We start from the raw sequence: 25,239 nt of genomic DNA on the forward strand, positions 1-25,239 counted from the left end.
TTTTACCTTGTACCCGTGAATCGAAGAGGGCTTTGGCTGAACGCGTGTCGTGATGACGTGACGCATCACGGCCCAAATCTGCGGAAAATTCCGGAAAAAAAAAAATCGCACGCTCCGACGAATATCGCGGGGTTTGCTAGATTTTGCGTTCATTTCTACGATCGCGAAATCGTGAAATCCTGGAGAAGTTGATTAGAACGCACTGTATCACTACGTCAGGTCGGGCTAGCTGATATAACACGCTATAGACACTTATAAACTTATGTATAATGCAGCATGTTAACGATTCGTAATATAAAAAGAGAGCTGTAATGCATTTTCAGAAAATAATCAGATGAATGGACTCAAAACATTATGGAAAGCCAGGACGCATCTCACTAGGACGCTAATGTGCACAGGTTTTACTCAGAGGAAATCTTTTTCTTTTTTTTAAATGAAACTTTATTGCCAATAAGACACATTATTCCCAGATTTATTCTTACAATAACCAGTGTATGTTTAGATCTTATTTTATATATATATATATATATATATATATATATATATATATATATATATATATATATATATATATATATATATATATATACACACACACATATATATATACACATATATATATATATATACACACACATATATATATATATATATATATATATATATATATATATATATATATATATATATATATATATATACATATACATATATATATACATTATATATATACATTATATATATATATATACATACATACATACACACACATACACATACACACACACACACACATACATACGGTTAAATCACGTTCAGGGTGTTTTTACAGGTCAGGATGCACTTCACAGTTACAAACCACACCCACTTAATAAAAAAATAAGGAGCTCGATTTAAAAGTATTTCGTCTCAGGTTCATCTTGCAAAAAAAAAATTGACTGATTTTGAAACTCACCTTTTAAAAACACATAAAAGGCAAATAAATACATTAGTCTTGGTGTGAGGACGCGGGACTCTAGACACGTGCTCTGTAGAAATAAACAGGGCCCACATACGGATGTAGTGATCATTTCTTATTCCCACACGCGCACGCGCGCACACACACACACACACACACACGGAACAAAGTTGTGTCGTCCTTCCCTCAAAGTAACAGAGAGATAAGAATCAAATGGCAGTGTGACACAACGACAGAACAATACTGATGCAAAAAGAGGAGTCCAAGAGCTGCGAAACACACACACACACACACGCAAAATGCAAGCCAAATATAATCACGCCTGATACAAGTTCATATGCAGTAGGGTACATTTCACATCCTTCAGTGAAGGTTTTATAAACGTTCCAAAAACCCAGAGGCGTAAAACTAAACAAAAAAAGGGAAGTTTGTTCATGTCCAGGGTTGACGGATGAACCGGATTAAACAGACTGTCTCTAGTGTGTGGTGCAGTGATCAGTGTAGCGCTGTGATTCAATATTGTGCGTAAGCCTTTAAAACATAACCTCGTCTCTATCCGGCACATCTGTGGTGTGTGTGTGGGCGTGTGACTACTACAGAACGGTCTTCAGCAAATACATTTCCCTGTACTGATTTAAAAAAACAACAACAACGGAAAACCTGTTTACTCCAGAGTCACTTATAATAGAAGTCAAAGGGAAGTTGAAATCAATCAACAAAAAGGAAAACCAGCTGTAGCATGAGAACACTTGGTAATTGACATGTAATTTGCATTTATTTTTGTGAACCTGGCAGGAATATTGAGGTATGATGCCTAAAGCGCGCACAAAAGACACCAGTGTCTACCAAAAAGCACGTCTACGACAATCCAGCGAGTCGTATCAGTGGGTTTTCTGCCGAATGGCGAAAAAGCGTTTACACTCGTGTAACTAACACAAACGTTTCTGCAGGTTAGTGTTTTTGGTCGCGCACGAAAGACAAATTCATCCCATTGGAAAAGTGAATCTTAGCCCACAGCTTTATTTACAAAACTTCCCTCATAGACTTCCATTATAAGTCAGTTTTCCGTCGCTTTCCCAGCACTAAAGCGTTCTGAAATTCACGCCTATAGTAATCTCTCTCTCTCTCTCTCACACACACACACACACACGCACAGAGACAGACGCTCCATGTCCAGAAAATAAAGCTTCTGTTCAAAAGCGCTGGGGCGTTCCTTTAGTCAGAGGCCACGCCCCTTTCACCAGGACTGACGCTGCACATCTGATTTGATAAAGATTGAACTGAACTGGTTCTATCTGAGCCAAAGCAAATCATATCAGGATCAGCCCTGTATCAATGTTGATCTGCGATCAGCTCATGCCTAATGAACGTTACTCTACAAGCCCAAGGTCTAAGCCCAAGGTCCTAGAGCTGCTTCCTGTCTGTGAACCCTGGAGGATTAAAAAGGTAAGGAAGGAGGGGGACAGAAATGAAGACGCTGAGAGACGACACTCCGGATCCTTTAGAGTTATGGAGATGCCTGGAGGATAGGGGAGCCCTGGAATAGGGGTATCGAGACACGCAGGAGTGGACGGCCAAACAGGTGGGGTCAGAGGTGAGGTGGAACGGTGCGCAGGGCGTCCTCCGTGGTCCGATGGATGTTTACGTTCTGGGGGAAAAGAACAGAAAATATCATTCTGACATTTGTGTATTTATATATTTAGGTGTATATATATGTGACGTCTAACTGATCACACACACACGTATACATATACATACATATATATATATATTGTTCTTATATGTTCAAATCAGTTAACACCGCACTTTATACAAGGCTGACATTTCACAACAGTGATAAAGCAATAATATGACCAGCACTAAAGCCAGGTTTCACATGAACCTACACAAACATACCCTTTGTCCTCTGGCCTGTAATACGCGACGTATTTGTACATGCAGTCTCTAACAGCTCCCCGATCGATTCTTCCGAGTGACACGGGTGTAATAATTAGCTCCAAGCAGAGTTACTCTATTTGCTCCTACTTAATTTTTATACGTAATCCTTTAAAGCCCATATAATTCAGTACGCAAAGCTCCCCAGTACTCCCTTTCTTCACATGAAATGTTCTGGTGTTTAGGCAACCCAAGCATGACCGCTTCAGAATCTCAACTTTTATAAAAGCTTCCTTCAAGGTTCAAATTAAAGTCAATCTGAATTAAGACCTGCGTCAGTTTGGTCAGTTTTGACTCCTTCAACCCAGACTCCTTAAAAGGCAGCTCGTTATTGCAGTACTTCACCCGAGTGTATTCTCACACGTACACAGCGCTCATACGTTCCCCTTCGGTAAACGCTTAGTTCTGGTCAGGGTCGATGTGGTTTAAATGACTAATTTTAGGAAGCAGAACCGACCAAGTTCATTAGCTAGAATAACTCCAACAAGTGGCAGGACTGGGATTATAAAACGGACGGTTCTGCGCACATCTCTCAGATTATCTCGACTATAAACACAAAGGAGTCTTAATGAATCTCAAAGACATTTGGAAAGATATTTAATTGTATAGAATTCTCAAGGTTTATGAATACAAATGGTCTTCAAAGTCTATTAAACACATTTTTTTTTTTATTAGCATTTCATTTAGACATCATCATCATCATCATTGTATAAATACAATATAAAATAATCTCCCCATCAGTACGGAGATCTTTCGAAATAAAATCACAGCATTTTTATTTTTTAAAAAGCCGTTTCAACTGTGCTCTCTCTGAGCAAATTAAAATGTGATTTGTGCCACCATGGTAAAGCTAATACTCGCAACATGTACACGTGTTTTTTTTCCTTTCCAGAAGGACAAAATTCCACATAAAATCGACACGGTGACGGGAAAATCAAACCAATCGGAGTGTTAAGGTGCAAAGGAAGTGTAGCTAAAATAAATTAAACTCATGTGTGCGTTGGAGCAATGCTAATCACCGCTTATTATTCATACTGGTTAACTATACTAGTGCGCTGGACATACTGTAGGGTAACGTTACGTAAACATAATCAGTTATTTAACATCATTACATTTAGCTAGGTTTATTAAACATTTTACAGAATATGTTCTGGTTGTAAACAGAACTGCCAGTCGTGCACATGCTGGCACAAGTTCGTTACGATGACAAGTTTCATTAGTGTCGGAACACAGAAGGAGCGATTATTGCCCTGAATCTCTACTTCGTTACTAAAAGGGTAATCCATTTTATTTTTGTAAATGATCGATTATCCCACAGGGAGTGTTTGTGCGCATGTGCGTGTGTCTGTGTGCAGTGTGTCACTGATGATCTGGCACTGTTAGCAACGCCTCCTCTGGCATCCGCGTCACATCTACATTCTGTTCAACACAAACACAGAAAGGACACACAGCGGGTAAATACAGCGAAGGAGGCATGCTATTGACCAGGAAAGATCCGCCCTCGATACACACACACACGCACACACACACACACACACACACACACACACACACACACACAGAGCGGCTCTGTATAGCAGGAACCCCAGGATGAGGAAGTGAAGGCCTTGAATGTAAAATGGAAGTGAGAGGGGGAAAAAGCAAGCTGCACTGAAGAAAAAAGTGAAGTGATGAGACGAAATGATTTATTACAATTGTTTTTTTTTTAAAAATAAATAAATAAATAAATAAAATAAAATAATGAACACGGGAATGAATCAATGTTTACTCTCGTCACAAGTAAAAATAAATATATAGTAACCCACAATATGAATAAAGTTGACAATCAGTTATTTATAAATAATTTACTTTTATTCATAAATGTACTGTATTTATATTTATTATGAATCTAATTCATATTTATATTATTTCAGATTATTTCAAATTCAGACCGTATTTATATTACTGTGTATTATATTAAATCTTTTTTTTTTTTTAAATGTACGTATCTACATCTATATAATCTATTAATGTATTTAAAATTTCAACTGCCCATACTATATTACTCCAATTTAGTTTTATTTATAAATGTACTGTATATAGAATATATTTATATTAATGTTTATTTGACATTTTTAATAGCTTATACAGCATGTGTGTATTTAAAGGTGCAGTTAGTCAACATGTAAACAAACGTCCGTTAATACACGGGTGTTAACTTGCCTCGTTCACAGTGCTCCTAGTTTATGTATGTTGATTAACACCGTAAATTCAGTTAAAGACACGTCCTTCCAACACTAACCCCAATCACAAACCCTAGGACAATCGGAGGTACGCAATACAGTCGTTTAAACCCTGCAAGGGGGGGGCTCACGATGATGACACGTCACACTAATGACCACACACTTAACCTTCGACTTGACCACACGTCCTCGTCAAGATTATCATCACTAGTGCTACTTCTTTACTGTTTCTTTTCAGTGTTTCGGTCTAAGGAAAGATTTTTATTTGTTTGTCTCTGGACCACATGGTTTTTAGAATGAATCAGATATACCTTGCATTGTGTTTGTGTGTGCGTGCGTGTGTGTGTCACCTCTGGTCTTTCTCTGTGGGTGTTCACCGCTACCACCTTCAGGAAGACGGTCTCCACTTTGCAGCCTGCAGGAGGAAATCATCCGATCACATTTAATTGCTAATGATAACAAATGAATGAATGAATGAATGAATAAATAAATAAATAACTGAATGAAGGATAAATCTGACTAAGTCGTATGGCTGCGTGACTGAATGAAAAAGGCAGCGTGTTACCGTAAGCCACCGGCGTGAGCTTCAGCACTGAGTGCAACGGGCACTTCAGGTATGGCAGCTCCTCTGTAAAAACACACGCCCGGGTTGATTAATTGGTGGAAATTATTACATCCATGTACAAATCCCTCTATTATAAAAATTTCCAGCACAGGTAGCGCTGGATGTCGTTTAAGTTCTACCGAACAAAGTAACTAGAAAAAGACATGAAGCTACCAGAGGAAGTGCGATGTCCCCGTCCCCCTTAAATCACAGACCGCTGAGACAAGACGTGATTTAAAGTATAATTCCTAAACGATGAAGCATTTCCGAAATATAAGGCCCGAGATCCATCGCAGACTTTTAAGGGTTAACGGAGTTTATCGTCCAATAGGAGAGCTGATCTGCTCAGCCTCTTACCCGCCGTCTTATCCAGGAAGTAGGCCAGCAGGCAACGCATGACCGCTTGGTGGCAGATGACCAAGACGTTCTCCTGCCGCTCCAGCTCCATGATGACGGGCTCAAGCCGCTGCACCAGATCTTCATAAGACTTAAAACAGAGGTGACACAACTGATCAGTGCTTTAATATAGGGAAAGTTCTTTTCTTGAACACTTTATTTATTTTATTTTTTTTTCCTTGCTTGCTTTTGCATAAATGATAAGCACACGCTGCCTGTTCCATCAAACGAGCGACAAGCAGATAATAAAACGCTGTCGGGCCGATAAGAAATACAAAAGCTGCCAAATCATTGATCTAAGTGCCTTCCACATGGACATGGACAATCTAATCACATGAGATAAAAAAGTACATTTGGCGTACAGGTAATGGAGTGTGAATGGGAGCTCTCGCACAGAAAAAAAACAACCTCATCACAGCCCTTATCCTAATGGGCTTGTTTGTCACGGCTTATCCTGTCTCGCAGGAAGATTATCCTGTGTATAATTATTAGTAGCCTGGTTACCCTTTAGCTCTGACAAGCAATAAGCATTCCCTCTGTCTCTCTCTTTCTCACACACACACACACACAAACAGAGAGTGAGGCTATAAATAACCGAGTGTGTAATGAAAACAGAGGTTAGTTAAGTAACGTCGCCCTTGTGCTGTACACCCCGAGAGTCTCACCTCTCCTTTGGGATACCGGTAGCGATATTTGTCCTGGTCACGCAGCGCAAACTCCAGAGGATACCGCTGCTGAATCTCCTCGTACATCAGCTCCTCACACACACCCTGGACACACACAGGAACGTTAAAACATCCACATGAAAATAATTAGAAAATATATTATTATAAGGAGTGAAAAAAGTTATATAAGAAGAAGAATGTAATATAAGAATACAATAAAATACATGCCCAATAAAAAATTACGCTAGCTTCTACATCAACTACATCATACTGTTGCAGAAGAGATTCGATCTTGATACAATATTTCTAGCAAAATAAAAGTAATGATAAATATCTTTACATTCAGTGATACTGCTTGCATGGTGTCGCTTATCTTTATATTTTTTTTCAGATTTATATCTGTGATGTCCATTCATGAGAAACATGTCACTGTTATTAGCAGTTCACGTGCTGCATCTGTGAAGTTATTTTGCCTTCAGAGCCAGAGTGAGAAGGACAGAGAGGAGGTTTTTAAGCGACTCACAGCATCGATCTCGTTGAGAGCCTTCCACTGCTCGTACGGCACACCCAGAGCCTCGGCAGTCTGAATCGTCCTCTTCATCTGACTTGTCCACACCTTCAGATCGCTGATGTCCTGCGATTTGATGAACTGTCCCAAGAAGCGAGCAAACTAAAAAGAGACCGACATCGTTAATATCCTTAAACTTACGTTACCAGAAATTCATCATTCGAATCACGAACACCGCTCGCCGTAATGCGGTTACACTGCTGTTTTTTTAAAAAAAAATGTATTTTATTAATGTCAGGTCCTGTGCAGCGATCTTTCAACAAAATCACAATTCATCTAATAAGTGTTTTTCCGTCCATACTACCTGTAACAGGTGTGAAAAATACACAGTTTGTGGGGAAAAATAAAACCAGCTTTATATCGAACAGTGAGACGTTTCTAACGTGACCCAGTTTCCTCTCCGCACCTCCTTTCCACGGGACGTGAGACCTGAGTCGCCTCCGATTCGACCTTTAACGTTGAGGTCACTCTCTCCGTGCCGGCACAGGTAGATGGAGCGCGGTGTGATGTGGATGTTCATGAGGTAATACACGATTCGGCTCTGGATGTGATCCTGGACTCGGTTCACCAGGTACCTCCGGCCCACGTCGATGATCTTTATGAAGGACAACTCTCTTTAGAAAAAAAAAAATAAAAAATTATATAAAAATTTTAATGAGAAAGATTCACTTTAAAATTAATTTCTATGAACGATTAATATATAAACACCTCGGATTAGGAGTGTCTATGGATTTGCATCAAAGAAATCATAAAGAAGCATAATAGGCCACGATTCTCAAAGACATTTCTACGATACACAATATTCATGAAAAAAACACTGATGAACATATTTTAATGTCTACAAAAAAAAAATGTATATTAAAATATATAGATATTTACAATTACATATGCACACACATTTCTCATATATATATATAAATATATATATAAATATATATATTATATATATATATATATATATATATATATATATATACACACACACACAATTTTAAAGGGTGAGCACACAAGTTTAGCATCGAGTCAGTCTGCAAGTATTAAAAAACAATAATAAAAAGATATCACAACCTCAAAAAAGAATATTGTGACATCATTTATAACAATTCTGCTATTATATCATCCGGGTCCGAGGGACTGCCTCAAATAAGTATTAAACTTATCATCAGATTTTTTGGTTTTATTTTTTAAGGAAACTGCACTTTTTAACTAACGACACTTACTGTTTACAAAAAGTGATCATGGGAGTAATTTTGAGGTATATGTAGATTGTAAGATGTAGTTTTTTATTTTACTGAAATCAATTGGGGGGGGGGGGGGATTTAGATGCTGATCACTCAAATCAGCCACTTGTAGCACACACGCACACACACAAAAGAAGTTTGCTAGTTAATAAGTCTTTAGTTTAAAAATAAAAACTAGTTTAATATTTTGTCCTTTATATTTTTAAATTCCCTTTATCTTTGGGATTTGTCCGTCCCACTGATACTGTAGCACTTAAACTGTAGAGCTCTTGATATGTAAATGAATATCATCCATTTGTATTCTAATCCACTTTACACATGCACGTGATCTTGTGTCGGCTATTAACGATGCTACAATTGTTCTACTCCTAAATCTTGCATTGCATCACTTGCATTTTTCCCCCTAGCTCTGAAAAAAGAAAAAACAACAGGTTGCGATGAAATGTAGGAAACCCAGTAAACTGTGCTGTAATGCTGTAACACTATAAAGATTGTGTTTCCCTTCTGTCACCTGTCTAAGACCTCGTCCAGAGGCTGATAGGAGTTCTCATAGCATTTTATCCTCTTCATGAAGTCCTCCACAGCCTGCTCGGTGTTACAGTGCGTGTAGTCTGGGCTGCCGAGTTTCACTTGCTGGGGAAAATAAAGCCAAAATGGAGAGTAAGTTAAGGGGCGCGGGGGGTGGAGCTGTGGAGTAAGTGGCAGTAACACTAATGATACTCACGACAATGTTTTCTGCAATAACGTCAGGGTCTTCACATACAGACTCGACGAAGAAAACCTGAGAGAGAAAACAAAATGGCGTTTTTAAAGGAAAAATACATAGGAAACACACCACGTTGTCTAGCTAAGCTTATATGCAGTCTGTTAATTCGTTAATAATCTGACTGACAGTTAATAATTTAACCAAACAAGATAAAGGGTAATCCTTTTAATAATATAGTCAAGTAGAAGAATAATCGCTAGTTCTACACATATGCGTTTGTATCATTACAAGCTCTAACAACTAATCCTGTGAGGAAAGCAAGTTTTTTTTAATTTAAAAAAAAAACATTTTTTGTACAATCTCTGCATGCGAACGTGACCGTTACGGCGCTGCACCTTAAATCCGTTCTGTTCAGCAAATCGAATGATGGTCTCTCTCCTCTCTCTCGTGGTGTTTGTGGCATCAAATACCTGCAGATATCAAAAATGCAGAAGGGAAGCATAACATGAAATGAGACAGAGAGCTATGTACAATCAATCAATCAATCAATCAATCAATCAATCAATCAATAAATAAATAAATAAATAAAGTGCACATGATGATCAGGGATGAAGCAGTGCATTTTTTTTTTTTTTTTACTCACCGCCACTTGCCCCCCATCCTCGGTGAGATACTGATGCACATCATTAAGAGCTGCTGATGCACACTGCCTGAGAAAATAGGGAGTCAGGATCCTTGATTAAAGTCATATTGCTTGAAATACTGAAGCACATATAACAACAACGAAAATGGGATCCCTGGTGAAAGAACAGTCTGACATTTTCTTCCTTGTAAATTACTGTTAATTACAGACCGACAATCTCCACATATTACCCCGAGGGGGCTTTTTTCCCTCTCATCTTTAGTAATGATGATTCAGCCGTGTGTCCGGTCACGTCACGGCATGGCATTTCTGTTCTCAACACACTCGAGGAACACTTACTTTCTGATTTTAAGCCCCTCCTCGTTGTCCGGGCGGAAGAACTCGAACGACTTGTAGATCTTCACACATTCTCGTCTGTATTGCCCGACGTTAAATTCTGCACAAGAGGACAAGGAGGACTGCGTTTAGTCACCTAGCGACTACTGTGGCTTGATCCACTGGCTCTGAATAATGTTTATTTATTAAGCAGCAATTTTCTAATTCAATTAAACATATTACATAACGGAGTAAGTCTCGACTTAATGGAGTCACTCTGAATCTCAACGGACGACTTTTGAGCATCTAGTGCACTATGTACCCAATGTAGTGAGCACATAAAGTGATGAATCGATAGAAGATGAAGTACTGGAAGCTTAAAAATAAATATTTCCATATGAACAATAGTTATAGATATACATAGTGTTTTATGGGATGCAAGTTCACTTTAGCAAAATTTTTTTAAAAAATTAAATAAGAATTTTAATTAAAAAAAAAAAAATGACATAATAGCCTCAATGCAATTTTTTTTTTAAATATAAGAGATTAATTTTCATTAATAGGTTCATAATAGAAAAATTCAAATACTAACAGCAACACTCAAATTTCATATTAACGTGTTCGATGTGATGAGATTCTTTGGTGGAAACGTGCAACTTTTTCGGCTTTCTATCGAGTCTAACGTGTTCGGGGCGTGTGTTCGGGACTCGGTACCTTTCGTTGGCACGCCAATCCAGTTGAGGTAGCGGGTGAGTTTCTTGGAGATGTAGGTCTTTCCCCGGGCTGGTAGGCCGACCGTGACGATGACAGTGGGACAGTTGGTCATGCATACTGAAAAAAAAGAAAAAAGAAAAGAACAGAAACACAAACACCATCAGACCGTGTAAACAACCGACAGAGAGACAGAGACGGATAACCATTTATGTACGGTGCTCGATCAGGACTTTATTCTGATAAAAATCCCTTCAATGCCGTGTGTGCTCTGCGTTTATTACAGCCGAAGATAGCTGATCTGATAAAAGGCACGGCCGACCTCCTCCTGTTTTATCGAACGACTCGAGCAGCGTGTTGTCCCTGTAGATCAAGGGTCATGTGAAATCTTAGAAGATACGAAAATTGCACAACGGCACATACTTATGCTTGGAGATTACAAAATAACGAGGTGAAGAGTGCACCAAGTTGTTTGGACGAAAGAAAGAAAGAAGCAAAAGAACCTAAAAACGAGGATAAAAAGACTGTAATGAAAATCTTTATTTAGATTTAGAAAATATGCACCAGACACAACGGGACTATACTATAAAAAGCTGAATTAGGTTAAATCTACCACATTACATTATCAAACAACGCTCATGTAAAAAGTCAGTATGTTTACACGGACAACGATATTCCGATTTATATTAACTCAGATCAAGACGATACTCAGATTAAAGAAACTACCATGTAAACAATGCTTTCTGATGACCTTAATCCGATTAAACTCGTACTCGGAGTAAACACAATGTCCAGAATGATGTTTAGACATTAACTTTCTGACACAAGGTAAGCAAACAACTTCACAGAAAATGTTGCTTTTATCGTGTTTTTCCTGAGGTAATCTTTGTTGCTTCAATTTGTCGGTTTTTTCCCTTCATTACGACACCTTGCTATTCTGTAGGAGCATCGCGTCGCACACTAGCATACTAAACAGTGCGGAACAAACCGCGCGCGTGCACATGGGTTTCCATGGATACGCAGGTTCTTCTGTACGGCCGCGTGCTTAGTACGCGCTTTCTAGTGCGCGTTTTCTTTTCCTGAACGTACCTAGCCTGGGACCTGGTGCGCATCCCACAGTACGTACCCCTCCTCTGAAAGATTGGCTTCTCTGGAAGGCCGTTTTTACACGGCATCCATATTTTCTTCAGCGGGTTTTGAGTGAGCTCTCTGGACGGTGTAGGGCTACAGTCATCCGTGCTGTTGTTGTTGTCCATTGTGCTGCTCTTCCGTGTGTGTGTGAGAGAGAGGGGCTTCAGTAGTATCAGGACGTTAGATACACACACGCGTGTGTGAAAAAGCTAAACGCAGAGTAACATGACTGGATTGATGGTTTACAACCCAGTCACGATGTAAAACCCGCCCCAGCTGTAACAGTGCCAAGTTACATCCACAGACCCAACGCTATTTCTTGGTAGCCGGCGCAGGAAGCGGGTCATATGGGCTGAGAACCGGCGGAGCAGGATTACCGTAGTGCCGCTAAAAGATGCGCACTTAACCGTACTGTACTTGCGTATAATGATTAAATGATTATGTCTTAGTAAAGCCTGTTTTTTTAACCTAGACGGGGGGGGGTTTGGGGGGCTTGAGATAATACGGCAAAGTGCTGAGATAATAAGTCAGAGATAAGTGTAGAATTTTGAGATAAGTCAAATAGTGAGATAAGTCCGAGATAAGTGTAGAATTTTGAGATAAGTCAAATAGTGAGATAATAAGTCAGACTTGAGACAATACGTCAAAATAGTGAGATAAGTGTAGAATTTTGAGACAATACGTCAAAATAGTGAGATAAGTGTAGAATTTTGAGATAATACGTCAAAATAGTGAGATGATAAGTCAGACTTTTGAGATAATACGTCAAAATAGTGAGATAAGTGTAGAATTTTGAGATAATACGTCAAAATGGGGAGATAAGTGTAGAATTTTGAATTCATCAGAAATTTGAGATATAAAACTCCTCATGCTTAAGAAAACGACAGTACATTTCGCCTTTAAAACAAACACCATTTTCTCTGTCTGTGGCCATATAAAATTACTGACTAATTAATATCGAAATATCGATTTTAACACTTGCAAAATCTTTTAAAAAGGCACTCTGGTCAAATTGATCCAGTTAAAAAAAAAAAAAAAGTATATAAGAGAAGGCATATACATCCAGTCTTTGTCTTTTTAAAAATTCCCACCTATCACAATTCATTTTTTAAAACCAATCTCATGTATTTTAATCAAGCCAATATATAAAGTCATTTGACTCCATGATTTACATTTACTAACAATACTGTAAACTGAATGTGTGCTGGTTCTGGCAATTAGAGCAGTGTGACTGAATAATACATTTATAACTCACTGTTGTAGAGTCAGTTCAAGCATTTAGTGAAGGTAGGTGTAGGTGTAGGTGTGTGTGTGTGTGTGTGTGTGTGTGTGTGTGTGAGAGATATGGTGAAATTAACTTCCTTAAAATCTCTTCCGTTATTCATCATGAACACAAGCAATCAGTCTGCATCTGTTCCTCATTAAACTGAAGTACTGAATCATCAGAACATTTGTGACTTTGAACTTTGTAATAAATATATTGTGCTATCAATCAGTCCGACTCAGTACTAAGACATGTCTCTGAATATCCACAAGGTGGCGTTGAGGGACATCAGCAGTCCGGATCCACACCCTTGTGCATTGTGGGTAAGAATATTGACATCAACAGCGTCATTATCACGGCTCTCAGGTTTGAATAACGTGATTCATGCTACACGAGCTCCTCTTCCAGCTATATTTTTGTTGTTGTTGTTGTTTATGCGAATGTGAATAGAAGAGAAATTAAGGAGGTGAATAGAAGAGACTCCGCTGGTTGTCCTACACCTTTAACAGACCCTATTGTGTACTGATATTAATAACGTAAACTCTTACAAAATGGAAAGCTGATAATGATGAAATCGCTTACAAATGCGGAAGCACAGAGAAAGAGAGATTTCTGTGAAAATGGAACAAAATTAAGAAACGCAATGGAGAAACAAGAGAAGCGACGACCACAGCGAAGTAGATTTCAACACAAATGTGAGCACACCGTCTTCCTTCCACTGACCATAAAGGCGACGGACATTGTGGATGGAGATGAGGTGTAGTTTCTTGAAGCATAAAGACCCAACGCACATTATTCCCCAAAGATACGCGTGATATGTGCGATAAAACGTCACAAAACACTTCATTATATATATTTTGATCGCGTTAAAACGTTTTTAACAACAATTACACTGAAAGCACCAGATCTTATGTTGTACTGAAAATTTCAAATTGTCCAATTTGTAAAATTAACTGCATGTTTTCCTTCCTTTTCAGTGGTAAATCATTTCTTTTCTACTCATTTAAATCGCTTAAACCCAGCTTTGCTTTGCTTTGACACTGGAGACTCCTTCCATCAACGGTAAATAAATGTCTCCTTTCAGAAAGCGTTGCTACACAACAATTCAATGTTTTTCTTTGCTAAATAACAACACGATTTTGTAACAAAACAAGCTGTGTGTGTGTGTGTGTGGGGGGGGGGGGGTTGACCTGACTTTATTGTTTTGACCTGTCTCGTGTGTCATTCTTTAATAAATTAAAATCTGTAATTGTTGTCAGGGGAATAAAACACTTCAGGACGTGCTGTTATAGGAAAATAATCAACTTTGAGATGGTAACGGTAACTCTGCTTCATCACACCACCCTGCCGTTGATGATTTTCTTGATAGCAGCACACCCCGCCAAAGTGGTTAATTCTGTACACACAGCATTGTTTACTTCCACAAAGACATTTATGCGAGATTGTATACTTGATTGTCATAACAGTTCAAACAAAACTCGTACTAATGTCACAGAAACCCCCAGCAGCTGTGAGCAAATCTGAAATGTTTTTCTTTTTTTCCTGTTTTTGCAAAACATGGCTACTTAATAGTATTTTTAAAAATATAATATAATATAATATAATAACTGCTGAACACTTAACATGAAATGAAATGTAAACATCGTCGCATGCCCATTTCCCAGTTGTATGTTAAACAAATTTGCACTGTTTTTGTTTTCGTTCCGATCCTCATCCTATCCTGTAATGAATCTGTAAAATAAGAGCACTACATTAAGCACCCTTAGCACCTGGTGCAGGTACAGTCAGGCATGTTTACTCCTTGTATAGGGGTGTGGATTGTGGCCCGGTCACTTTCTCCAACACTCTGGCTCTTACATAATCCATGCTCAGCCACGCCAAATACCCCTCTAATCTCTTATGTACAAACTGTCTGTAGCAATCAGATCTCAGGGGAAAACAACGTCTCCACCTGTAGAGTAAACAGCACAGACTCGTTATGGAAAACCTTGGATACTTCAAACAACAATAGCTGCTACTTTCTTCGTGCATGCAATCAGACACCCAGACTGATGTCTTCATAAAATACAGCCCAAATACGAGCGTGCGCACTCGGACAGGCGCGAGACTACACGTACAGTCATATAAACAGCTTATTATATGTTGTGCAGTGTTTACATTTTGATTGCGGGTTTGGGGTAATGAAAAAGCAATTACACGCCATATCGCCTTTCTGCTTCCACTTTTTTTCTAGCCTAACTGAAAGTTGAGTTTGGCATACTCACGTATTTGAAAAAAAAATCAAACAAAACAAGGTGATCGTCGACCACCAAATTCAGATACACACTCAGAAATAAAGGCTGCTGGAATGTACCTTTCCTTATCACTGGTGTGGCATCATCAAGTGTACACGAAATCAATCAACAACAGGACAGTGTAATGAAGCAGAGTTACTGTTGCCTCTCCATAGCGGATTCTTTTCCGATAACAGCACGGCCCGAAGTGCTTTATTCCTCTTACGCCACAGAGATCCAATTCAAAATCGATACAATTTAAATTGATTAATAACGACATGTCATACTTTTAGACATTTACTCTTGTGGAACGTCCTCGAGACAAGTTAGCTCCTATTATCGCCTTTACACTCTCCGACACTGGAGACTCCTTACATAAGCGCTCAACAAACACAGGAAGCTTAGTCGTATAAATGATTCCACATTACATGTTCATACATTTAAAAAAAAAAAAAAAAAAAAAAAAAAAAAAAAAAAAAAAAAACAGGTTTAGTTAGAATTAGATTAATGTGGATTATCAATCACACAAGTCGGTGTAAAACTCAGCATTCTGTTTGATAATGTGTTAGTAAATCTTATCTCAGGGGTCCTTTGGTTAATTGATCTCAGGAGAAGACACACAATTATGGTGTAAAGTGAACACAGCATACACTCCAGGCAGAACAAGGTTGTCCCAGTAATTCAAGAATAGAACATAATTTTAAAGTGCATTAAAAAAATTATTTCAGTACTTCAAATCAAAGTATCACCCAAAACACACACGTCATTTAATTCATGACCACGGTTAACAACAAACACACGACACACCACGTTCAATGCCAATGTCAATCCAAATCCAATGCAACGTTAGCCAGCGAACGCAGCTTCTTACACCGGTAAACATGTTCACCCGGATTTGTGCATCTACATCCTTACACACGATCCTGTCTAGTGTAAAGTGCATGCAATGTGGAGTGTTATGATCGACTGATATGATTTAAATTTTGAATGGAATCGCTCTTGATGCTGCACACCGCCTACGTGCCTACTCTTGTTTACTTCTTCCTCCTCAGCGCGCGCGAGGAAAAAAACACGGCGTTCACTCTAAAGCTAAATGACTCCTTTTTTCATCTTCTCTGGTTTCTGAATAGAAAAACCTGTTTTTCTTACCCGCCCTGTCAGAATTTGGTGTGTTTTTGGACTTGGCAGCACCCCTCATCTTTCCCCTGCTTTTACACCGTAGGTCCTTTTGCGTTCGTGAGTGTGTGAGCGTGTAATGATGACTCTGATTCGCTTATCTTTTTTGTTTATTTGACTCCTTTAAAGCGAGTCTTTCTGAAGAATCGATTCCTCTACTTGAACGAATCCCAAAAGGGTTTTTAGTTCTTTTCTTTTCTTTTCTTTAAACGCTTTGTCTTGCTAATTATACAGTCTGACTATGAAATATATGAAACATTATTATGACTTGTATGACCTTAGAAGTCTACATAATTACCACTTCCTAAAAAAAAAGAGTTCGTTTCTTACTATCTATATAAAAGTGTTTTTTTTTTTATATGGATGAAATACCAGTATAAACTCATGATCGTGGCGTGTTTATATTGTAATTAACGTAATTGTCGGCTATATGATATTTCTAAATGCCTGGCGTGTGATGAATCAAACAAATCAAAACCCGATTCATTTTAACGAGCTTGTTCGAAAGATTCGACTCGAGGAAGTGAATCACTGATTCTAGAAGGTACACACCCACTTTTGAATTGGAAGTAAAGAAGGAAAACAAACAAAAATAATAATACATTAAATTTACTTCATAGGTAGAGTATTTTATTCATTTCGTTGGAACTAAAATGTTATATAAAATTCTTCTTCCTCTTCTTCTCTTTATTATTATTATTATTATTATTATTATTATTATTATTATTATTATTATTATTATAGAAGCCTGAAAATGACATTAAATCATATTGATGCTTTATACAATAATACTCATTAACAGATATGTTTAAAGTTCACAAGCTGCTGTTATGGAAAGATGATATTTTTGTGGTGTTTTGTGTGTTTATATGCATCATATATTCATCCATACAGTTCATTCATCCATACATTGTTCCAATGTAGAGGTGTAGTTGTAGGTTAGAGGTGTAGGCTAACCCTAACCCTGAATGAAAGGTTGAGCATTGAGATATGATTCATAAGCATTATAATCAAAATCTAATATTTGATTAAATCCCATGAGTGAGACATTCAGGTCTAACTGGATTAGGCCAGTGTGGCAGTGTAGGTAATTATAAAGCTGCTCCCTGCTGACTTTTGGTCTAGATTGAGAAGGACAATTTGACCTACTGTAGCCACTGGTGCGCTTCTGCATTCAGACACGTTTTTAGCTCAGACACTGGAACATTCTGCACCACGGAAATAGCCCACTGAGGTGTTTATATCAGCTGAAAAAGTCAAATGACAGTTCATAGGATGAGGAAACATCTCATCTGACATCTCAGTTAGATGAACTTAGGTGATGATGATGATGATGATGATGATGATGCACATGAAATGAAAATGCAATTGATTTCAACTTTTAACTGCTCGGTTTCACCCAGAAACCAATCATTTTGTAGATACTTCAACAGTAAAAGTGTGCTGCTGTTTGTTCATGATATTGCTAAATTTCTCCTGAACATCCTCATCATGAAGAAACACAATGACTCACGCACTGCTGAAGAACCAGGCCTTTGATTAAACAAGGATGAAGGATTGTTTTTAAAACGCACCTTTTCCAAGAATTAATAAGTCAGATTAAGCAGTGTGACTCGAACAAATCCAAGTTAATCTCACACGGGTACGCCACATCAGACTGGTGTTCGGTCGAGAACGTTTGGCCAGTGCGCCTAAAACTACGGGTGTAAATAAGATCAAAATCCATGCGCTCAGAAGACTGCGACGGTCCACCAGGGCCTCTGCTATTTCAGGAGCTGCAATGATAGGTCTTATCAGCTCGGCTCAAGATAATAGCACTAATTATGAAGAGCTGCGTGACTGTAAGAGGAGCTGAGGAGTGACACAGAAACAAAACACAGGATGGAAAATAGACATAAAAATAAGGATGAGAGAGAGAATGAAGCAGAACAAAGGCAAGTTTGAAAGGCAGGAAGGTAAGAAAAGGGTGTAAGGTCGAAGAGGAGAGTGAGAAAAGCTTAAGGAGTTAGACAGACGGGTCAGTCCCATGACATCAGCCTGAACTTTCTCTGACCTCCTTAACTCTCTTCACACACACTCACACACACACAAACAGAGATAAAGGTAGAAGTAAATATTTCTAACTAATCAAAAATTAACATACATGAATTTTTATCTTATCAAATATGTATAAAAATAAATATGCCGCTGACTCTGACTAGAATTTAGCTCATCTTTAATAACCCTGTTGGAATTAATGCGGTGGCATTAGCAATGCGAACAATACTAGGCTAGCAATGGTACTAAACTTACACAGGAGTCTAAGGAGACACGACATCCTGTTGGTAAATCCAGCGAAAGAGAACACTATTGCAAAGATCACCATGTGAATTTGACCGGATGTCATTAAAAGCGGTTAAATAAGTGAGAACATAACTGATTAGTGTACACGGGAAAGAAAGATATCGCATTGCAGCTGAGATATATAAATACTCTGACGGTCAAAATGAAAATGTCAGGCGCAAAAAGTATGTTTTTTTTCTATCGTAAAGGTTAAAGAAGGAAAAGTACAAATAGTCAAAATATTTGAGTAGAGTATAAATCTTCCAAAATAGTTCTTAAGTACAGTAATGAAGTACAGTTGCTCAAGTATCCCCCTCCACCCCACCCCCCTGAAGTTCACAGGGGTTACAGGAGTTGTGTCCGGCTCGACTGGATCCAACCGCTTCAACTGAATTATTCCAGTTTGATGATCTCAAGTGGTTTCACTCAGAAACTGGGTCACTCCAGCTGAAACCAACAATCTATCCTGATCTTTTCCTAAAACACGTTCTCTCTCACACTCTATATATCAACCATGCGTGTCCTCCTACAAATGATCCCGCATTACCCCTCTCTCGTCCTTCCGTCTTTCAATTCAAATTAATCCGAGGTCGCTTCTTTGTGATAAAGTATTAATAATTGCTCAAAGACAGAAGATACAATGCAATATTCATTAAAAATGAAAGGACGGCGATCTCCTCCCTGAACCTAACCTTATCCTTTGGAGGACTGGAACCACAACAGTGCAAGTTACATTTTGGTCAGCTATATACTATAGAAAAAGAACTCAGAATTATTATTACAAGGGATTTGCCTTGGTACAAGGTGCAGACATATAGGGTCAACATACAGCATGCAACGATATATATATATATATATATATATATATATATATATATATATATATATATATATATATATATATATATATATATATATTCATAGTAGGACGCCACACACAACAAAAAAAGTGTAACTGTGCCAAAGAATGTGCAAGAGTGTTTGGATCAAGATGATGTCAGTGCAAACCATTAAACAGTCTTGAGAAGTGAGTGGGTTCTTTGCCTAGGTATAAGTCCTGTAAGGCTGGTACTCTGCACCCAATGATCTTCTCAGCCATTCTGATGGTGCACTGCAGCCCAGCCTTGGCCTGAACAGAAGACGCACTGAACCAGACTGTTACAGCTGACATTAAGATCGAATCAACGATGGATGTGTAAAACTATATCAGTATTTTTTTGTTGTTGTTGTTGTTGCAGTTTGTGCTTCTTTAGTTGCTGCAGGAAGAAAAGTCGCCACTAGGCTTTCTTTGTAATAGAAATGATGTTGTCTTTCCGTTTCAGGTCCTGCGATAGGCAAAGCATTTTGAATGACTATGCTGCGCTGACAACCGAGCCATTTATTTCCAGTGTAAAGTGCGAATGACCATCTCATGTGTTTTCTGTGTGTTAAGGTCCAGGTTGTTAGGCGTGCCCCATCTCGTCCATAAATGGACTTGTTGTTGGAAAAGAGTCCAATCAAAGTGGTGTCACCTGCGAACTTGATGAGCTGGCTAATAATTATCCGGTGACAAAAAGATACTCATTCAGCCATTTTAATAAATTCTTTTAAAAAAATAATTAAAACAATAAACCTATGGATACAGGTGACCATTTGGCCTGTTTCTGCACAGACCTCGCCTCATTTTAGTGCATAGAGAGCTCATGCTATTGATTCATATGTGAATTATTAACAAATTAATTTGTGTATTATTAGCTTGTTTATCTGTTTACAGGGGAAAAAGACACGTTAAAGTCAGTCTATATGTACGGAACTTGCTGTTTTGTGGAAGCTGCTTTGCATCACCTGTTTCATCATTCTGTATGTGAAGAAATGATTTCTGTTGACACGCTTTTAACCAGCAGGAAGTAAACAAGGCCTGTTGGGTAATCTTATACTGTATACTCATAAACAGTGCGTTTAACACTTTAGTAACTGTGTGACAGAGTGGAGCAAGGCACATTACTTACTCAGACACAATACTTTGTGGGATTGCCTCATTTAATTGGTAAAAATGATCCTAGATCAGCAATCCAGCTCCGTACAGGTAGATTTTGTGTTCCTCAAGATACAAACATTATGAATGTTCCCTCAAACGGTGCATAAAGGTCTGATTGTGCCCTAATTGAGTACAAAAGATGGTCTATTTGAAGGTACCGAAAACATAACCTTGAGGACTCACCTTTTTTGGCTGTAAGGAAAAATCACCAGCCTTGGCCTGATCTAGGATCAGCTCATGCACGTGTACCTAAAAAGAGTACAAACCTGTTTCTCCTGCTTCGATACACAGCATGATTATGGTAACGTGAAAAACGGTGGGATTAGGGTGACACACGTAATACAGCATGTGAAATATGAGCGTCTGACTCGGTTGTTCAGTCATCTGAGTCACACCATGCAGACAGCGCAGTCAGTCGCCCTTTAAGACAGAAAGTAGGTGAAAGGTCCTTCTGGTTTTAATATATTCAGAAGGCAGCAGTCTGACAGACGGAAGCTGGATCTCGTCCACATCTCTGCTGCTTTCTGTTATTTATACACCACAGAGGATAGGAGGAAAAATACAACTCAGAATAATTTGTGAATTTAGGCAGCAGAAGGCCTGCATTGTTGCATCGTAGCCTTACATTCCTGCTGTTATTCTTCTAAACAGGGTTTGGGTTTTTGTTTTTGTTCATGAGGAGGCTGGGTTTGTAAAACAGAAAAACAAAAAAACAGGTTCTGGTTTATAAAGAGCAGTGTTTATACTGTATGAACACACTGCATGTTTTACCTCGTAGCCTCTTCATCCTCAAGGTTGCATGAAAAAACCCCAACTCTGACACCCCAGTCTGTACTGCTGGTTCAAACCGAAAGTGCCCTAAGATGAGGAATAGTTGATAGTGCCCAATGTGTGCAACTGGAAGGCATTTACGTCTCAACCTGCTGCATGCATTACGTCATATAATTAAGAACTTTTACACCATTGCGAAATAGGTCAATTCAACAGTCATTATATCCATCCATCCATCCATCCATCCATCCATTTTCTATACCGCTTATCCTACAGGGTCCCAGGGAGCATGGGGCACAGGGCGGGGTGCCAATCCATCGCAGGACACAATTCACACACCCATTCATACACAATGGACACTTTGGACATCAATCAAGTAGTCAATCAGCTTAGCGTGCATGTCTTTGGACTGGGGAGAAAACCGGAGTACCCGGAGAAAACCCCTGCGGCACGGGAAGAACACGCGATCTCCGTACACGCTGGACATTCCAGTGGCGGGAATCGAACCCAAAACCCTAGAGGTGTGATGCCACTGTGTGCCCCAGCAGTCATTACATTTACTATATAAATGATAACTGATAGAAAAACAGTTGCGAAAGAGGGGTGTTTCCAATATGCACATTATTTATGATGTGAAAATAGACTGCAAGTCATACGTATTATTATTAGACTGGTACAGTGATTTAAGAGGCTCCTGGTGGGATTAACGAGGATCCTTCCAGGAATGCGTTCATCTCTTTAATAGCCTTAAAGGTCGCACGCAGCATTGGAGGTCGGAAAACGACTAGAAAAAAAACAAAGGAAGAAAAGCCCCTTTAACTCGGAATTCCTACTCAGGAACTCGGAACGGTCTCCTCAACCCCCGAGTTCAGCAAGTGACATCAAATCAACATGGCTGCTCACAGCATCAACAGTAAACGAAGTAGCACTTCTTGCCTTTAAATGAGTTACACAGTATTTACAATGATCTGCTTACAGGCATATTCACTCGTTCAGGCTATAACACTGACTATACAGTTCACTGTTTCGAGGAGGAAAATATACATCACTTATCACAGTTTGCTGGCTAGCTCGTCGCTATCGAAAGACGCACATTTTCGAGAGTCAATCTGAATAAAGCCTGTTGAAAGTTTACTCATCTGTGTAGACATGTGTATGCACAGTTTAGCCGTTAGCTAGCTGAGTGAGCCAGACTCTTTAGCCAGATATTTTCATATTTCATAATACGGAAGTTCTACATTAAACTTAAGATGTCACTTCGATGTTGTGTAGTGATCATCTGTCATGTTAAAGCTCAGGATGTATAAGGGGGTATCTTTGCTTGATGGCTGTCATGTAGCTAGAAACATATTATATTAACATGAGCTAGCTAGCTGGCTAAGAAACCTAGCAAGCAACATCATTTGGCTAAGTTTGTTAGCTAGACCAGTGCTGTTTGTGCTGGTAATCTTGGTAATAAACTTTTTTTTTTTTTTTTTTTTTTAAAGGAACTAAAATACAACAGAATTAATTTTTTTTAGTATTTTCGGGGGGGACGACGACTAATTCGTGAGGTAATTACTCAAGTCGATTTTTACTTCAAGCAGATCTTTAAACTTCTTGATCATTCCTTTTACTTTTACTGTAGTAATTATTACCTCAGTAGCACCACTTTAAGTCAAATCAGTGTGTTTTGGTACTTTTTCCATGACTGCCTGATACTCACACGGAGGAATAATCTGCCCCGAGGAGAATTATTCAGAATAACATCTTGATATTTTCCAAATGTAGCATTTACAGTCAGTAAATTTACAATTTACAATGTCAGCATCAATGATAACTTTCTTCCTTTGTGATTTTTTAATTTTTTTAAACATTTTTTATTAAAACAACGTCACCTTAAATACAGTGATTGCTCTCTGGCAAATTTTACTTAGCAAATTCATAATAAAAGACTCTATGGGAAATGTCAAACATCACAAAAAAACCTTTTTTGGCCAAAATGCTGCTGCAAGTGTCAAGTGTCAGGTTAACACATGAAACAATGAAAACTTTCTTCCGATCAAAAAAGGAGCTAAAAGAGAAAGACATGAAGAAATGATGATGAATCATGATGCACCCCATCAAGTGAAGTACAAAACACACACACAATCAGTCCTAGTAGTGAGCGTGTCCACTGAAATGTGTGTTCTCATAGAGTCTATCTTCTTCTTGCCCGAGTAGACGAGGAAGAGGAGGCAGTGAGGAGGAAGGATAAACTTGACTGCTTTACACTGGCAGTGTACCGTTGGTGTGTAGTGTCTCGGGAAAGCTTCTGTATTAATAAACTCAAGGCATTATGAATGCAGCGAACACACACACACACACACACACACACACACACACACACACACACACACACTTATAAAATACACATATGCAACTGAATGTTTGAAAAAATATATAAACAACACATATAGAAGCATCTACATGCGTGTGTGTGTGTGTGTGGGCAGGTGTGAGATGTGCTGGTTACAGTGAAGGAGTGTCCTCATTCTGTCCTCACATTCACTTCCTCCTCCACCTCCCCACGCTCTGTGCCACTCATCCATAAATCTGTCCATTTGTCCTCTTCTTTCAGTCTCTCCCTTGCGCCTCATTGGCTGTTACAGACAGTGGCTCCGCCCTTTCCTCCTGCCGCTGCCGCTTTCTTCCTTCTCTTGTTGAGCAGTGGGTTGCTGGAGGTATCTAGGTCTTTAATCTTCACCTGGTCATAGTCCACGCGCATGGTGGCAAGAGCACTCGTCATCTCCTCCTAAACACACACACACACACACACACACACACACACACACACACACACACAAGTAAGCAAAGAAGTTGAGAACGTGAGCAAGAAGACAGTATGTAAGTAGATTAAGAAATTAAGTCATTAAGAAAGTGAACAAGAATAATAATAAATAATGATAATAATAATAATAATAATAATAATAATAATAATAATAATAATAATAATAATAAGCAAGAAAATATATCTGTAGACGAGAAAATAAGTAACTAAATACGTTTAAGAGAAAGTAATAAACAAGCCATCTAATATAAGTAAGAATTATGTATGTAATAACAAGGAAGAAAACAAGCAGGAAAAGCCGTAATAAAGTATGTAATAAGTATAAAAGTATGTATGTGAGTGAGAGTGTGAGAGCAACCCAAACAATTAATCAAGAAAGTAAAGAAAAAAAAGTAAATAAACAAATTGTGCATTAAGAAAATGAAAAAGTAAATCTGAAGTAAAAGACGAAGTTTTTTCCGTCTTTTACTGCCCTCTAGTGGAGGAAAGCGCGAACTACAACGAACGCCATT

At 38.6% G+C, this 25,239-nt stretch overlaps 2 protein-coding genes across 4 annotated transcripts in view; both read right to left on the reverse strand.

The window, feature by feature from the left end:
• Window positions 1–737: 737 nt before the first annotated feature.
• On the reverse strand, window positions 738–16,930 carry pfkfb4a (6-phosphofructo-2-kinase/fructose-2,6-biphosphatase 4a). 3 transcript variants are annotated; one of them, XM_017450081.3, is made up of 14 exons: window positions 16,782–16,930; window positions 10,968–11,084; window positions 10,278–10,374; window positions 9,939–10,005; window positions 9,691–9,765; window positions 9,314–9,370; window positions 9,101–9,222; window positions 7,755–7,962; window positions 7,304–7,450; window positions 6,781–6,885; window positions 6,077–6,206; window positions 5,681–5,743; window positions 5,466–5,530; window positions 738–2,606 (listed from the first exon to the last, which is right to left on the reverse strand). In XM_017450081.3, exons 1-14 carry the CDS (start codon window positions 16,828–16,830, stop codon window positions 2,547–2,549), a joined length of 1,362 nt encoding a protein of 453 aa, XP_017305570.1. In that variant the 5' UTR covers window positions 16,831–16,930; the 3' UTR covers window positions 738–2,546. The 3 variants fall into 3 exon arrangements, with proteins under 3 accessions (XP_017305570.1, XP_017305567.1, XP_017305566.1); XM_017450078.3 differs by lacking the exon at window positions 16,782–16,930 and adding an exon at window positions 12,091–12,501; XM_017450077.3 differs by lacking the exons at window positions 738–2,606; window positions 16,782–16,930 and adding exons at window positions 3,474–4,312; window positions 12,091–12,503.
• A 6,824-nt stretch (window positions 16,931–23,754) lies between these two features.
• mapkapk3 (MAPK activated protein kinase 3) overlaps window positions 23,755–25,239 on the reverse strand; it is a 23,418-nt gene continuing 21,933 nt past the window's right edge. Inside the window, exon 10 of the mRNA XM_053674096.1 lies at window positions 23,755–24,691. Within this exon, the coding sequence (XP_053530071.1) occupies window positions 24,533–24,691 (159 nt within the window). The 3' untranslated portion in view covers window positions 23,755–24,532. The remainder of the gene's footprint in view (window positions 24,692–25,239) is intronic.

Source organism: Ictalurus punctatus, chromosome 21 (assembly GCF_001660625.3).
Source record: "Ictalurus punctatus breed USDA103 chromosome 21, Coco_2.0, whole genome shotgun sequence".
Taxonomy (NCBI): Eukaryota; Metazoa; Chordata; class Actinopteri; order Siluriformes; family Ictaluridae; genus Ictalurus; species Ictalurus punctatus.

Bases quoted from the DNA above. Each gene is read 5' to 3' on its own strand.
- pfkfb4a (XM_017450078.3), bottom strand. From the start codon at position 12,220: ATGGACAACAACAACAGCACGGATGACTGTAGCCCTACACCGTCCAGA. The intron at 10,006-10,277 runs GTAAGTGTTCCT...CTATTTTCTCAG, and splicing joins GAGGGGCTTAAAATCAGAAA to GCAGTGTGCATCAGCAGCTC. The intron at 9,371-9,690 runs GTGCAGCGCCGT...TTTCTCTCTCAG, and splicing joins CTGAACAGAACGGATTTAAG to GTTTTCTTCGTCGAGTCTGT.